Source organism: Charadrius vociferus, unplaced genomic scaffold (assembly GCF_000708025.1).
Source record: "Charadrius vociferus isolate BGI_N301 unplaced genomic scaffold, ASM70802v2 scaffold82, whole genome shotgun sequence".
Taxonomy (NCBI): Eukaryota; Metazoa; Chordata; class Aves; order Charadriiformes; family Charadriidae; genus Charadrius; species Charadrius vociferus.
The window spans coordinates 1,668,023-1,685,317 of NW_009647401.1; the positions used below are offsets into that span (position 1 = coordinate 1,668,023).

Sequence of the window (17,295 nt, forward strand, 5' to 3'; positions counted from 1 at the left end):
TAAAATAATTTTTATTCTAGAAGCAGTGTCAGTTTAATTCTGAATTGATAAACTGAGTGTAGAGCTATTTTCTGATAACAGCATAGCTATCTTTCACATAAAACAAGCTGTTCCTAAGTTCAACCATGCAAGGAGACAAAACTCATGCAGGAATGAATAATGAAGGACTAGGGTCCTCACCTAACACAGCTGTCGGCACAAGTGGATCATTGGGCACTGTAGAAAAACAAAGCTCATGAAGAAATACATCACCCTCAATTTGTGTATTTTTAAGAATAAAAACAGTGTACTTCAGAGTATAACCAAGTGATAACTAAACCCCATTAATTTTGTTACAACAGAAAAACAGAATGAATAGACAGTTCCAGAAAGCATCCTGAATAAAAGAGGAATGAAAGGCAGTGTTTTGGACTTCAGAAATGTAATTATAAAGGCAAAGAGATTCCTACTGAAATGAAATAAAGAAGACATTACATGCAATTTAGTTTTTGAAAGGGCTCCTCCTTCACTATTGTTCTTTTGCTTCACAATAAAGGCTCACTTTCTCAGAACCAACTCCTTTCTTTTTAAACCCATCCTCTCATGTAATACTTGAATAGCTCATCTCAAAACAAAATGGTATTTTGTTAAAGTCTTCCAAGTAATTAAAAAAATTATATACATATTTACAGTGAATAGCTTTTTTTTTTATGTGCAATGCCAAAGATATTGCTCTTAATGAGTACAGGAAAATCACAGATACACAGACATAGATGTCTGAATAAAATTCATAGAATTTTATCATACATTATCACAACTAAAACAGAGAAAAATGTTCAGAGAAAAATGCTCTCAGACAGAAATGGCGGAATCCAGAATTTGGGTTTGTTCCAACCTGGAACAAAAGTTTAAAATATCAACAGCTCTGTGACAAAATCGAGCTCCAGTTCTCAAGAAATCTGCCTAAAGTTTGTCACATAGCAGGAAACCCTGGAAGCTTGGAAGGTTCTTTGCCTCAGCACAGATGATGGTCAGGAGAACTGAATCTTCTAACACCCCAAAAATCACATACCTCAGACGCTGGAAAACAGTGATGCCAAATTTCTTTGCCAACCAACTAGGACAGCTGTGGTGGCTGGGGCTCACGGGCTCCTGGCGTCACTGTAGTCCATCTGGAAGGCTGCCCAAGTGCCTGGTAGCCCTGGCCCACTAATAGGTTCCTGATGGATACTTTGCCTGGGATCCACCACAACTTAGTCCAAATCGAACTGTCTTTGCAAACCTGCCTCCACAAATTTCAGTGCCAATAAGACATCAAACTTTGGAGAATTTTCAAGCAGTTCCAGCCAAAACTGTGCACAAAAACTCACAGGCTGATACTAAACTCCCATTTATAATCGGTTACGAGACACTTGAAAAGTTAGCACTCTGCAGTTTGGTAAGCCTCAATAAACTGAGCAATAAACCCTCCTCCAAAATCCATTTCCCTTGTAACAGTCAGGAACTTAACAGCCTTCAGGGATGTATTTTGCTGAAGCATGGTAAGCTGTATGGGAGGTAGGAGGAGGGAGATGAAGTGCCATTCCCAAAAGATGGCAATTCGGAAGCAGCTCAGGCTGCTCAGATCTGTTTAAAGCCAAGCCACAAGTCCGTGTGGCCGTGAGAAGGTCAGGTTCCTGCCAGCTCCATGGCAGAAGTGTGCCCCTTCGCTAACTTGAACACTAGTTTTGAGGTATTCAGAATCTGCCAGTGGAGCATCTTGCTTTTGTGCAAGAGAGCACAGATGCTGGAGGTGTTCAAGGCCAGGCTGGACGTGGCCTTGGGCAACCTGGTCTAGTGGGAGGTGTCCCTGCCCATGGCAGGGGGGTTGGAGCTCGATGATCTCCAAGGTCCTTTCCAACCTAAACCATTCTATGATTCTATGATTCTATGCTGGGAGGCAGGCATGCTGGACTGTGGTAGCTATAACCCAGACACGTAACAGTCAGAAACCCAAACTGCCAAACTTTGTCAAAACCAGAGAGTTGACAAGTCTACAAAAAAGGAATATAAATACAGAGCAAATTTGCAGATATATTAACAAGCTTGTTCCTAAACTTCATAACCAACAACGAAAATTGCCAGTTTCCTTCTGTTATAACATCCTTACTGCCAAAGGAAAGAAATTAATTTGGACCTCATATTATTATTCATTACAGACATGGTGCTACACAGTAATATTTAACATGTTGGTATTAAATATCCTCATGAGGGAAAACTCAATTTCGGATTTTAATTGAGATACTCTAGAAGTATAATATTTTCCCTAGAACAAGTATTAACACATTCTGAAAGTACCTGTAAATCTTAAAATAATTGGCCATACACCAACAAGGATAACTTACAAACATGCCTACTCAACCTTTGGGTTTACCAGTGTTTCTAGAAAACCTGGAGCTTACAACACTTTTCCTTAAAAAGTAGAATTGTTTTCCACGTTTCTATATGCACCTACACTCAGTAGTATCTGTCACTGTCGTACTTACATCTGGGGCTGAAGTTATGAGAGTCCATAAATGTGATTGAAAGGGGATCCTCGGCATGCAGGGTGCTCTGGTCAGCGTAACTCCTATCCATCGCATTCACCATGTGTGTCATCTCCTGGCGGGTGGTCCCCATGGCATCCTTGCGCTTCTTTGCAAGTTTGCTGCCCAGCCAAAAAAAAAAACCCAAGCCACCTTAATATTTGATGAACATTGATGTCTACAGTAATCATTATCTATAAACCCGAGTGGTTTAAAAGTTTGGCTGATTTTCCTGTGTTCACTTTTCCAGCGTGAAATTGATAAAACTACGCACCCTGCTATGAAAGAGTCACGACCCTGTGTTTTCTATACACACACAAATGCTGTAATGGAAGTGCTAACTTCTGTACCCTGGTAATATTTTTTTTTTCCTGTGGAGTAATTACACTAATATAAACAAATTAGGGAATATAATTACATTTTAACTGAAATGATAAATAAGAAGCATCTGTGCGTGCAGTTTTATCAACCATCTCCATTTAAATCTGTGTTTTGATTTTATAAATGGATAATTCATTCCCCTTGCTTGTCTTGTTAGGAAGAAATCATTTAACCTTCTAAATTACTTTGTTAGTCAAAAAAACCTATGAAATAACAAAAGAAACATAATTATTTGATATAGGTTCATATTACCTTTTATGCTAAAAGTTGTTCTTCCCATTCGGTACACACAAGATACAACATGACGCCATACTTTGCTCCTGACACTGAACTTTGGTTCTTTAAAAAGCAAACAAAACCCCCTTCACCACTTTACCTTTTCATGAAGTTTGGGAACATCTTAAATTTTGACATTAACAGTCTTATACTCTGCCTGTATCACAGTTAAACAGCAACCTAATTTGTACAACTAAACCTCCCAAATTAACAGCCAATGCCTTCTAAATGCACACTTCAGAAATATCTCTCAATTCCTTCCTTTTGATGAAGAACTGGAAGTCATTTTCACTGTCTCCAGAAGTCAGATGGAAGCAGACAATATATTTTAATTATCACTTAAAGCCTACTACTCTTAAAGCTTATATCTCTAGTAGAAAGTATGCAGAGCAGCATCAAGTGCTGCAGGAACCTGTGATATACATTAGACTGTTCTGAAATCTCCTTATTTTCATCTGAAGCTGTGACTGCAATATGATAGATAGCCAACCTGATTATTTGGATAAATCTGACACCACGTGGGAGAGACAAAATCATCAACAAAAATACTGGGTTCTTGAAAATGTATATTTAAAACACAGCTTAGCTTCACAAGTTTTTTCTGCATAAAATATCAACAAATACCCTGTTAACTGTTTAGACAGTGTTTATCTTGCATTTCTCTGACTAAAATGACTGCTTGCTGTTCCTCTATACTTCGATAACTTTTAATATTCTGTGCCACACTCTAACAGTAGAGAAAAAGAATATTAGTGTAAATTATCCATCCATTTATTTGTTAAGTCCTGGGAACATCCACCAGAAAGGATCTACACCACTCTCTGGGGCAGGAAGCACTTCATGGTTTTGCATATTTAAGGAAATGTTAGAGGATTGTTTCTTAAGTTAATAGTCTTGGTTCTCAATAAGGGGCCACAAAGCAGGATATAGATGGATAAAGTACTCCCAACAATAATAAAGATTCTTTCACTGATCAGACTAATCTCCTTATTTTGTGTTCCTCCCTTTCTTTTCTCCATTTACAAATAGGCTAGTTGGAAAATTGCTACTCAATAACCCCCTCGCTGCAGAAATCCCAAGGGTGATCTCTATCATTTTTTCATCACACCCTTGTGGTGTACATGGGTGTTCTGTGTGTATCAGTTCTTCAGTGAAAACTAAAAAGCCACTGACAGTTGGATGTTCCCCCCCGCAAATGCTTTATTTTATATATTTACTCCACACATTCTGATTTATTTAAGAAAAGTTGGTTTAAATGATACTCTGATTGCACAAATGAAGACCATCAGAACTTCCAAAAGTGAAACTGCTTGAGTTTTATAACTGGTTCCCAATACTATCAAAGCTTACATAAAAGTGGCATTTCTAGTTCAGACTGTTTTTTTAAGTTTCAAAGCCTTTCAGATAGTCACCATACACTGAAGATTGCCTTTTTCTAACACCACCTCAGAAATGGAACAAAAAGACTATTACATGTCATCTCTTGCCTATATTAAGCCCTTTGAAGCAAACAAAACTTGCTAGCTATGCTAAATAAATCAACAGCTATTAAGGCTTTCAAGTTATTAGCTTATTACAGTAGCTACTTTCTAATTCTTATGCTCTGCTTCAACTCCTAAAAAGGCCCATTGTGTTGTAGCACCACAACCCAAAGCTGCTGGGAAATGGGAGGACAGCTTTATTGTTCAACAGCTCCTGGCTCCCTTGGGTTTGACGACTTCTTTTTCCTTTCCTTTTTTCCTTCCCTCACTAGGCTAAAGGTACATGCAATCTGCGCTTCAGGAGATTTAAGAAAATCGTTAGGTTAAAGTACTCGGGGCTGACAGAAAGTGTAAATGATTCTCATTATCTGCTAAAGGATCCAGTTGGCTGAACCTGCGCAGGTGGGTGTTCATCATAGGATGAAACCGTGCAGTTAATTATCTCGAGCCGAAGCAATTGTTATTTAACAAGGAAATTATAATTTGTCACAATAAACCAGAGAATGGCAGTTAGCTAAGCCAGCTTAGCTTTTTTTTTAAAAAAAAGTTTGTTTAAAGAAGTCAACTAATCTGCTTAAAAATGTGGAAGAGCATCATTATCAGACACTGCCAGTTCGTCAACGCACTTGACTACATTTTCAGAACCCCTTGAAGTCAAAAGCTTTATACATGTATTTAAAATTAAGAATGTCTGTAACTGCTTTGCTCAATCACAGCCAAAACTGCTGCAGCCCTCACAAAAATTCATTTGGTCACATGTATAAAAAAAAGTCGACTTTGCTTCAATGAAGCAAAACTTTATGCAAACCAATGCCATAAAGCAAGATCCACACTTTAAAATGTGTATGCAAAGCACCTTACTAGCAACAGATGCTGACCACTTCACAAAAGATATTTCTGTTAAGGGAAGAAAAAAAAAAAAAAAAAAAAAAGGTTGGTACCACAGAGGCAGGCATGGTGCTGTGCCGTTAGTAGGGCACAGACTTAATTATAAAGGTCTGGCATCTGCCTACAGTCTGTGTAGGAAAAGTGGTGCATAGGATCACTCCTGGTAACTGATACACTAAGAGAGAACAATTTGTGATTTACAAGCACAGTTCTCTAGCTAGGAAACAGGAGAAGAGGTTTTTTCCTTAGTGTGATGTGTTGCTGTGAATCATAATGCAAATTAAATTATGATTACAATAAACTAAAATGATAGTTATGGGAAAAACTGTAGCAAAAAGCAGAAGTCTCAATATACAGTTAGAAATACAATATCCCTTTAAAAAAAAAAAAAGGGTAAGAATAACAGGAACAATGAACCAAGCAATTTTTCAAGCCTGAGAATAAAGAAAGGTAACTATCAATAAAACTTCAGGAAAATTATAGAGACTGTTTTTCTTTTTTAAAAAGGGATACTGCATCTTTAAAACATGTAAAATAGTAAGTCACCCGTATTCTACTTACAGATAGTAGGAGTAAGAATAGTAGCTCCTCCTGGCAAGCAAATCACAGACAGTGGAAAAAGAGAAGCAATGGTGAATGAAAAGCGTGACTCTGTCACATTCAATAAAGCAGAGAAATGTGCGTTTAAAAAAAAAATTAAAAAATTAATGTTTCTTTGGTTAGCATTTCAACTTGCTCATGCACATACTAGCCTTACTTTGCCATGCAATTAAAAAAAAATACACTAGCATATAAAAATGATTTGTTTTTTAGAAAGATCACTTGAGAAAATTACATGCTGAGATTTCATTTATTGCCAAAAAATTTGAAAATTAAATGGATTGTGTATTTTCAACATGCAGTTCAGCATAATATAATGATTACCACCTAGATGTCATGACAAATGAACAGCTGTGTACAAATCTTGTGCAGTAAATATGCTTTTTACTTTTCAGTTACAAAAACTAAAGATTGCATGAATAAAAACATTTAATCAGAAAACAAATTTAACGTCATTCATTTTAACATCTTCATCAGTACACAGGTGTATACATATATGTTTGTATGCGTACTATATGTAGCTATATGAGTACACACATTTTAAGGAATACACGTTTACAACAGATACGTGTGTACTGACATATATACCACACATGTCCTGAATGCAAACATATGTTTTCTATTTTAAAATCTTACAATTGGAAATGCTGATGTAGTCATGCTAAGCATTAAAAATATGGAAGGTAAACAAATGGAAGGAAATGAAGGACATTTGGAAATAGTCCAACAATGACTTAGAAAATAAAAATGGCATTGCTTGTTAAAGATGCAGTATCCCTTTTCTTAGCTGGTTTGATTACTCCAGTAAAACTCCGTAAGAGCTGTTAAGAGCTTCATTCGGGAAAACTTCAAACCAATTTGTACAAAATGATCAGGCAAAGCCTAAAACATCTCAAGCTCGTGAACAAAACTGCTTAGTACTCTGTTTTTCAATAAAATGTAATGCTGCATTTAATCAGATTGAGATAGCGATGGCTGTGCGCACGACTTAATAAACCAATGAAAATGCAGAAACCATTTTTTAATTGACTTTTCCATGTAATAAGCTGTGGTCAATTCAGGTACCAAAAGGGATACTACATAATGGATCACTGAATATGTACACTACAGAAGATGATTCAAACGGATCCGTTTTCAGTCCCACCACAACTAAGTGAAGTGTGTTTCTGTATGTGTGAATGTGTCAGGGTTTTTTACAGCTGCTCTTGGCTTCATTATATGAATTGCCCTGGTTCACTAGATGGACTGAATTACCTCAGGTATACAAAGGTTTTCTATGCTTTTTGTAAGAGATCTTGACTAAAGCTGGTATTAAAAAAATCCTGCCCACTTTCCCTAAGGTGGGGGGAGGGGGGAGGGGGAGGAATGGCACACCTATAACACACGCGATAGACAACCAATTAAACTATCATGATGAAAAATTGCCAAACATTAAAGATTCATTAAACAGGTTAATTTCTCACCTATTTTGAATACAAAATAGTACAGGGGTTAGAAATGTTATGTGCTTTAGAATGATGATCAAGTATCATTCCTAAGAGGCTACTGCCTTCACAGGTTCAGAGAAGGGAAGCGGGGGAAAGGGGAAATTTTAAAATATCATTTCACGGACATAATTAACTGACTTTCATCAAACAATTCAACAGTGAAAGTACGAGTCTAAAAGGACTCTGAATGCAAGAGGTAAAAAGGATAGGAAAAACGAACACATTGAATTTTAAGCCCCCCCTTTTTTTTCCTGTTACCTGCAAAACTAGTCAATCCCATCTGGAAGTGACTGACATGATATAGTGGCAGACAGTCTCTCTCTCTCACACACACACAGTCTTCTATTAAATATAAGGGAACCACAGCAACACTCACTAAAAAGATGATACTCCCCAGCACATACCTTGCAATAAAGCTATAAAATAGAGAATTCTTCTTGAAATCTGAAAAACAACTTTTTGTTTGTTTGTTTTTCAGAAGTTGTGTAAATAAAGAAAATTGGCTGACTGTATGTCTTTTTTGCATATGATGAGTTGGACCTTTTGCATACGTGTTAATTCTCAACCACAGAGGTAAACAACAGAGAAAAGTAAAAGCACTTTTGGGAAAAATCACATATGTAGCTAACTAACACAGAACACTATAAGCATACCTAATGTTTCTAATGCAGACGTTTCTTCTCCAAGTTATATATCTCCAGGGATAATTGTAAAGAGGCAATAAATTAAAAAAATCTAATGCAAACCAGTAATTATAACATATAGAATGATCTTAGGTACAATTTTAATTTTTTTTCTTAATCTTTAAAAATAATAGCAAGCTGTATTTCAGAGGAACATTTGCAACGTTTACAAATACACTTTTCATTAAGACTTCTGCAAAAGGCAAGGGAATGCAATGCACACACCACTGGAAGACAAAGGTCTCATTCTACCCAAGAGAAATCAGCTTGTGCCCTGCGAAGGGGACCTGCCAGGAAGGGGGGTCGCAGAAAGAGAGGAATTGGTTTCGATGCTATAACTGCCAATTTATAGAGCCATATAATGAACTTTTATGCCAGGCTAAAAGAGTTGCAACAACTGGGAAGTCCAGACTTTTAAAAACTGACCGAGCAAATACCACAATTTACTATAGGTAAGAGCGTTTGGATGCAGAGTTAGCATTGTACAATGCCAGAAGATGGCGATATTGCTTACTGTCTAAGAAATCACTAACAAAATTAAAATTCACTTAAATTAATACACTTTTAAACAATTTCATGCACTAAGGACTCACTAGATAATTTTACAGTGATACGGTATGACTTTTAAGAAAAAACTCCAGGTTTACAAGAGCATAAATAGAGGTATAAAATTACATTATTTTGCAAGTTGGATAACATACAGATACAAATAACTCATTAGAGCTGCATATAGAAAATCAAATTCATTAGGTGATTACAACATGAAAAGTGCAGTAAGTTGTTCTTTTTTTCTGCTTTAAAAAAAGGCTCCATGAATTTCAATTCCATCCATTTTAATACTCTGCATATTACTCTAACTGCAATTTAAAACTACTTGGAAATAAGTACGTATGAGAAAGTGTATAGCTATGGGATCCCAAATATAAAGTAATCATCTCTTTAAATCCATCATAAAAATCACAGCGAAACAACAGGAAACACAAAACTCATCCAAAAGCTGATGTGAGCTACTGGTCCTGAAACTTTTTTTTTTAATGACCTGTAGAAAATACCCACTTGGTTATTGTTGTTTGAAACGGAGGAAAAAAAAGAAAAAGAGGGATCAGCACAGATCATTTTCTTACCTTTTTTTGACGATCAATATGACAACAAGGAGAAGCAGGATGAATACCAGAATTCCAGCACTTATTCCTGCTATTTTCACCACTCGATCTGTTTGCTTAGCTGGATCTGGAATCACCTCAGGTTCTTCTGTTGCTGCTGCTAAACAAATCAAAAAAGAAGTTGCTTAAATGTGTAAGCACTAGAGACATGAAAATCATCATTGGTGATCATTTCCAAATTTAGTACAGTAGCCAGAATATAGCTATGTGTCATGTGTTTATATACCTACACATATGTATACAGACACACCACAATTTTCAATCTATATGCCATACATTTGTAGCACCAAGTATATGACTATATATGTGTGTATACACGTGCATATATATATATTAATTCACATATACAGAAGTGTATATCCATCTGGATTTCCAAACAAGTTACCGTATTACAGAGCGGAAGACAAAGCAGAGACAATCTATCAACTAAATCACCATTACTTCCTTTAATGGTATTTTTTCAGATATTAAATATGGAATATTTAATGTTAACTAGTGAGATTACATTAACTCACAAACAGTAATTTAAACTCTCTTTTCCAATCTGCAGCCGGCACCCTAGACTCTAGTCCTTCCCTCCTTCATCCAATTTCAAACAACCTTTGCATATTAATTCACCTTACAGCACCTGGCCTGAGATCTGCACTCTACTGGAAATTCTGATTCTCCAAATAAGGCCATCCACAAAGCCAAGCCTAAAGTCAGCAGTAGTTTTATTTCTGTTTATGGGCCCTGAAAAAAAATAAAAATCGCTGTTCTACACAGAGATGAAACCACTCCGTAACACAGCTGAGTGGGCTGAGGCCACAGGTTACAGCAGAGAGGAAAACGGAATATATATGAAAGCACACAGCCAGTCAGTCTGCACTTCTCTGCATCACAGCCTGGCTCACAAAGGATCAGGAACATGGGGTTTTTCAGCCTAGCAAAAATATCAAAAAAATACAAATATGTTTCAGCCAGGGGTAAAATCCCATGAGGTGTTTACTTGTAAAATAGGAAACAGCTCTTCAGTTCTCTAGTTCTTACTTTCCAAGTCTGTGGCTTAGCACTTTGCCTTTCCCCTGCTCGCAGGCAGGGATGGGTATGTGTGGTTGCTTTCTCTCTCTCTGACCCTTCTTCTCTCACTCGCCACCCGGCATGCAGCAGATGCCACTTAACCTCTCCCCCCTCACAGCACCGTCACGTGGGGTGGTTACACGCTGCTGGTATCATCGTGCCTATGTCATTACACAGAAACTGTCCTTTACTCTGAAACTTGAAGTCTTCTCAACAGTCGACCAAAATAAGCAGAACAAAAACCAAGGTGAAGCCGCACCAGAGAAAGACTCCCCCAAATATCTGCTCCATGGGCCTTTCAGAACGCCAATGTAGTCAGCACCAGGGATAATCGGTATCTAATACTTTCTGGTTTTAACTGTGTTACTCAGACCATTCCTCTTTGGGTTCCACGTGCAGGAACCCATATTACCTTTTGAGGGAAGGATCATACCGTTGTTTAAAATCACTCTTTATGACTTGTTTCTGTAACCTCCATCTCAGAAGTATCTGAATCACTTACTAACAACTTACCCTTAGAACAACCTTCTGAGTTAGGAACGTGCTCTCTCTTCCAGACACCCATGTGAGAGCCAGGCAGACAGTGAGAGATCTGGCAGTGCTTTAATCACAAAACTTAATCATCATCATAAGACTTCATCATCATAATCACCTCTCTCCCCTACAGCTTGAACTCTATCTGCTGAGAAATACCAAATGCTTCCTCCTTTGTGCAAATACATGCCTGTACGCCCACTTGCATACATAACCCGAGTGGACTCAATACTATATATTTTGTCTGTATTATGTGTGTTGTTGAGGAGTCGAGGGGTAAGAGTCAGGATCAGGTAGGTGGTGCGTGTATGCGTAGCCTCATACACACAACACACACTCATACACAAGCTAGAATTAATGCCAGATACGCATACGATGCTGTCTAAGAGAAGAAAGGAGGAGGATGACTTTTGAGGTGGAACGGGAAGAAGGCGATGTTTGAGGTTCTCAACGCTTAAAATGAATCAACTCCCAGTCTACTATTAGCTGGGTTGGATGTGACAAACACGAATGAACATTTGATAAGCAGTAGAGCCAAAAGGCCAATCAGTAGAATCAAAAGACCAATCAAAGCTAAAATATAAATGGGTTTACATGCCAACGGGAAGAAACCTCATGTTTGCTGTATGGGGTACTGAGAAACAGCAAGGATGTGGGAAGGGTACAGAGGGGAGTATGCAGAAGTGGGACAGCCGGTGTGTCTGGAATTGCCATGAGCACAACGTGAGCGCAGCTGGGTAACTCTGACCTAGCAAAGGCAAGAACTACTCAAGCTGTAAAATAACCAAGGCTTGAGCAAGAGATTTAGTTGTGTGGATGGATATTTAAGGCCAGATCTTCTGAGAGATTTCAAAATATGAATCACAAAGATTGGATGTGACCTGAAGATGCACTTCAAAAGCTGAAGGCTCAAAAATGCATCAGAAGTACAAGCTTTGAACCTTGATCAGGACGGTGGTATTTTCACGGGAGCATTAGGGGGAGATGAGAGAGTAGAGGGGAAAGAATGAGAGCTCTGTCTTACACTTCCCTGGAGAAAGATAGGAGGACCCTTATTGCTTGAGAGAGCAAACTGCAATATAGGTGCTTCTCAGAGTCAGGTTTAAAACTATTGCTTGGCCACTCACAATGTTATTTCATTCAGAAAAGTTACTTCAAACAAACGACTATACACTTCTCAGAAAATCTGAAGGAAAGGTTACTGAGGGAGTTTACTTCTTTGCCTAACTTAGGCACTGATGTTTTATTCTATGTTCTGTAAGAAATTATTGAGTTTGGATCATCAGTAACTGTTCAAAATGCGGCGCTCTGTCCAAGATTTTAGAATAACAGTTGACAGCCAGGAGGACATCAACTGCTTGTCCATTTATTCTGGTTTTCTTACACTACGGGGTTTGAAGTAAGAGACAGTAACTCATTCCATGAACTTTAATGGGGCTTATGAGATAAAGCTGGTGTCCCTAGAAATGTACCACAGAGTCCTAAACTAGTGGAGAAAAATTATATTGAATAGTCATAGACTAAGCAAGCATATAACCAATGGTTGAGCCTCTCATATCTAAAATGCTAAAATCTATGGGCCAAATGCTACCCCTCTCCCCAGTATCAACAGAAAAATTGCTTTTGATTTAAATGAAGCCAGCATTATTATATGCATGTTTCCAGCAACAGATAATATATGCATTCTCTAGACTAAATGTTACATTTGGGCACTATATGAAAGCAATTATAGATATAAATGACACTGTAATCTGTTATTTAGGTGTATGTGCATGGTATGCAATAAAATATATTAGTTTGAGGAAGCCATTGCATATAGCATAGAATTATTTAATGAAACATGAATTTGAAAGTATTTCATATTACTGGTGTTTTATATTTTCATATTACCCCAGTCTGTGAGGGGGTTGGACGCTACGATCTCCAGAGGTCCCTTCCAATCCTGACCATTCTGTGATTCTGTTTTAATTTTGATAGTTCAGAGTGTCTTGTAATAAGCATGTATGAATTTACACATACACAACCAAAGGACAGAAACATAGACACCTTGTGCTTACGCGTTACACTTAGGTGTATATCTCAGTGTCTCCTGGTCACTGATTGCACAAGGACTACAGTGGCAAGAGACATTCTGCTTACTCTGAGAATTTGCTCCGTCTGTCTTCTAGACTATGAGACTTTCAGGATTTTTCGTGCTCTGAAGTGGCTCTTCTATAAGCTGAACTGCTGGTTTTGCCAAACAAAGCAACTCAACCAACCAAGACTTCACCAAGGGCAAATCTTGCCTGACTAACCTAGTGGCCTTCTGTGATGGAGTGACCACATCACTCGACCAGGGAAGAGTTACTGATTTCACTTATCTTGACCTCTGTAAGCCTTCAACACAGTCACCCACAACATCCTTCTCTCTAAATTGGAGAGATACAGTAGTTAAAAATTGAATTATTTTGATAATTGGAGTTAACTACTGTGTATTTCTAAACACGGTAAAAATGATCTAAAATTATTTGTTATAAAAACACCTGCTTTACTAATTTCTAGCATTCCTTTTTAGTAATCTAGTCCTGCAATCCTTTCTTATATCTTGAATGGCAGACTGCATTAAAAGGTAATTTATTGATTTGAAAAAGAACGTTGTGTGGTAACAGAATGATGATCATAAGAAAACAGACTCTATTGGCCATTAATTCCTTTGGCCAGCCTTACCCTAACAGACCTTCAATTAATTGTTAATTTTTACAATATCCTTGCATACTACTATATTTTTCACAAGTCTTGAGATAATCCTACAGTTTTCAATCACTGCAAAGTCATCTTGCATAAAATTTGCAAGAAGAGTTTCTGATCTGAAACAGAGTTAACTACATTTTTCCCCCCTATAAGAATAGCTGCCTACACAGAAGATTTATGAGCTAGACTGGGAGGAGAACACTGGATTTAGCAACTTACCCACTCACCTTTCTTCTGAACTAATGAACAGTAACAGCAATCATATTCCACAGTCCCATTCACAAAGTTCATAAAATAACTCGATCCAATGATTCTGGCTCTGCACATTGCCAATAATAGTCACCATATAAGAAGTAGTTTTCCTTATTTTCATAGCTTCTTAAGGACAATATTAAATCAGTTGACTTCCATGATCAATAGCATGAAGTTCAACTGTGAACAGCACTAAATTAAACTAGGATTGCTAACACTCTGAGGGACAGTAAAATTCTAAACAGTTGATGAGGGAGACTCCATCTTATTCCAACAATTTCCTGATGTACTTAATTCCTTTTTTTTTTTTTTAATCTTGTTTTTAATCAAATACATGTAAAAATCCAATACCCATTTCTAAAATCGGGTGTATGCATAATATTCATACTTAAAGTATACCATGGAATAAGGAATCCAGTCACGGCACATATTGCTTTCCTTTCTTCTCCTTCCTTCCTTCTGTGGCTCAGAATTTACACACAGTCTTGCAAAATTGTCAGAGAATTTATGAGACTCAGCACAAAATCTATTCACCTATACCTTCCTAAGGAGATGGTGTTGGAATCAAGATAATGATATTCTACTCGCTCATCCGAACAAAATTATTCAAGCAGAAAATTCTGGTAGGATTTTGTAGGGCTGCTTGTATGGCACCACTCAGAGAATAGCCAGCATTCTAAAAGACAGCTTTTAAATCAAAAGTTTTGAACAAGATTTTATACGTAACCTTCTCACCATACCATTTGACTCTCCCAACATTCACAACATCTTATGCTGAGTTTCCTTTGTGTGAGTGAGGGAAGAAACTCTGTTTTATGCATGATTAAAGCTGCTATTTTATTACACTGCATTTTCTTTGAATGTTAATTTCTGTTTGTGGCAGATCTTTGAATTCTCACAAACTGGTGTTATTGCTGCATAGCTTGATATTCAAAATAGCTCTGCTCAAGATAATCTGTTCTGCACCTTTGTTATATGGCATTCAAAAACTTTTAATTAAAACCAGGAATGACGTCTGAATGAGTTCAACAAGGTAAAATCAGGATAACATCAAATGAAACTGGAGTTTCAGCCAGCTCTGGCGATATGTCAGTCTACCACCTGAGAAAAGGGCTCTTTGAGAAATGAAGCAAGATTCTCTGATTAATATTTTGTTTCAGATTGGTCTGCCCTGTGTTTTAATCATCTGCCCGGAAAGACTGTTCCGTCTCCATCAGTTTTGTTTTGTTAATGCTTTGCTAGAATGATAATCACTGTGCAATTAAGGAATTTTTTAAAAGTCTGAAAGTTAATTAATAAATTCAAGTTTAGAGAGAGAGAAGATCCATAACCCCTTTTAGCTCAATTACGTTAAAAAAAAAAAGTCTCAGATGATTTTATTTGATGAAAACACTTGAATGTGCTTTTGCAAGGATGGGGGAGAAGGGATGTGCACCTTGTTCTAGCAAACCATACACACGATTCATGAGGTCTTACAGATTTCCTCCTGTGAGTCATTTTGGTAGACCACTGGCTTCTCTTTAGGGTTTTTCTTTTTCAGGTTGAAAGCTGGGGATACATTTAATAGGAAAGGAATCCCCACAATTCTCCCTTCTCTACATCTTCCAAAGAGCTTCTGTTTTGGAGAACAGCTTCTGAGAGATGAAGGCATGCCAGAAATTCACTAGAGTTTGGGTACACCTAAGCGGTTACTTCCAGGACTCTAAATTACAGGTTTGTAGGGTTGCATTATTAAAAAGAAAAATTGTATTTGATTATGAACTGAAAACGTGATTCCCTGAGCTGCGCTTTGAAGTGTCAGGTTCATCCCTGTCACCATGGTAACCAGGGTCCACGGCTGCCCCAAGGAAAAGAACTTAACAGGCAGTCCTGGTGAAAATGGGGATGCCCGGCACCACCAGCCTCTTCTCCGCACCCACCCTGAAAGAGGAGGGTGGTGAGGTGATGCTTAGATACAATCTGCTGCCTCACTTTGTGCTGCAACATACTGCACCCATCTTTGTCCTTACATGTGTCCCTTGCCAGGGCAAAGGGGGAGGCGTTACAGAAGCTACCCACTCTGCCTAATAGAGGGAGTCCTCAAGGCCCCAAAGCTTTGCGATATCATAAATTAAGCCCTCATATGAAAAAAAATTAGATACCACTGTGGTCTGCATAAAAGGTCATTGTTGCAGAAGTGGATAGAGACACTGTTTCACGGGCCTCTAAGGCTTCTTCTGAAAGAGCTTTTTGATCCCTCTCAAAGGATGGCTTACGTGCAAAAATGAAATAAATCCGGCTTCAGGCTAACCTCTAGTCAGATTTGGGATGGTACAAGATGCTGTAGAAGTTAAGTACAGTAAGTTGCACAGGTGGCCCTGCACATAAATGTGGTAACAGGTAAACAAGTGACTCCCTGCTTACACATTCCGCTTCCAGAAAATGCAGAAAAATACCCTGAGCTTATTCTACTGGATGTTTTTTGAATGATGAACATGCAGATTATAAACATTCATACACATTCTTAATTAATTAACCAAACTAGCACATCGTATCTTGCCACATAACAATGAGAATGCGACCTGGAAATTCCAGGATATTATGTACATTGATATATAAAACACTGCTTCCTGATTGGTATTGTTAAGCCCTCACAAATGTAGATATATATATTGTTTTGATAAGTGATACATAATTTAAAAAAATCAGTTCCATCTTTACTATTCTCCAGGACTTGTCTGGTCCATTGACTGGTACTACTTTGGTAGGAAACTGCAAGGAAAGCAGAATCAGATGAACCGCGTGTCTGCTGCTACTGGGGACTCAAACTAAAATTAATGAGGACTTACTCTAGCAGCGTTCCACTGAGAAACAATTTAAATTCACAATGACTACTCTGAAAACAGTAATGTCCGTGAATTTATAAGCACTTATGAAAGAGTTGACCTTAAAAGATTCAGAAGTATCAAGTGAAGAAAGTGCTGAATCCGTTTGCCTCCCTAACTGTGAAACCTTGGACGTGTGCAGGTGAACAGAGCCAAAGCAGGAACAATGCTGAGGAGACAATGTTCCAGCAACGCTCTGCCCCGCTGGCCGCAGGTCACATTGAAAGAGCAGATTAGTGCCTTCAACGCATTTCTACTACATCTGCCACTAAGACGTACTACTTGTGCATGTACTTTGTGGGCACTTTACTATCTTTCAAAACACGGCAAGGATAGGATTCGGTTATAGGGAAA

At 37.9% G+C, this 17,295-nt stretch overlaps 1 protein-coding gene across 1 annotated transcript in view; it reads right to left on the reverse strand.

The window, feature by feature from the left end:
* Positions 1–17,295, reverse strand: part of PTPRK (protein tyrosine phosphatase, receptor type, K) — a 309,673-nt gene that overhangs the window by 4,164 nt on the left and 288,214 nt on the right. Inside the window, exons 13-17 of the mRNA XM_009880190.1 lie at positions 9,464–9,602; positions 8,310–8,351; positions 6,131–6,160; positions 2,505–2,665; positions 181–216 (exon numbers count right to left, since the gene is read on the reverse strand). Of these exons, the coding sequence (XP_009878492.1) occupies positions 181–216; positions 2,505–2,665; positions 6,131–6,160; positions 8,310–8,351; positions 9,464–9,602 (408 nt within the window). The remainder of the gene's footprint in view (positions 1–180; positions 217–2,504; positions 2,666–6,130; positions 6,161–8,309; positions 8,352–9,463; positions 9,603–17,295) is intronic.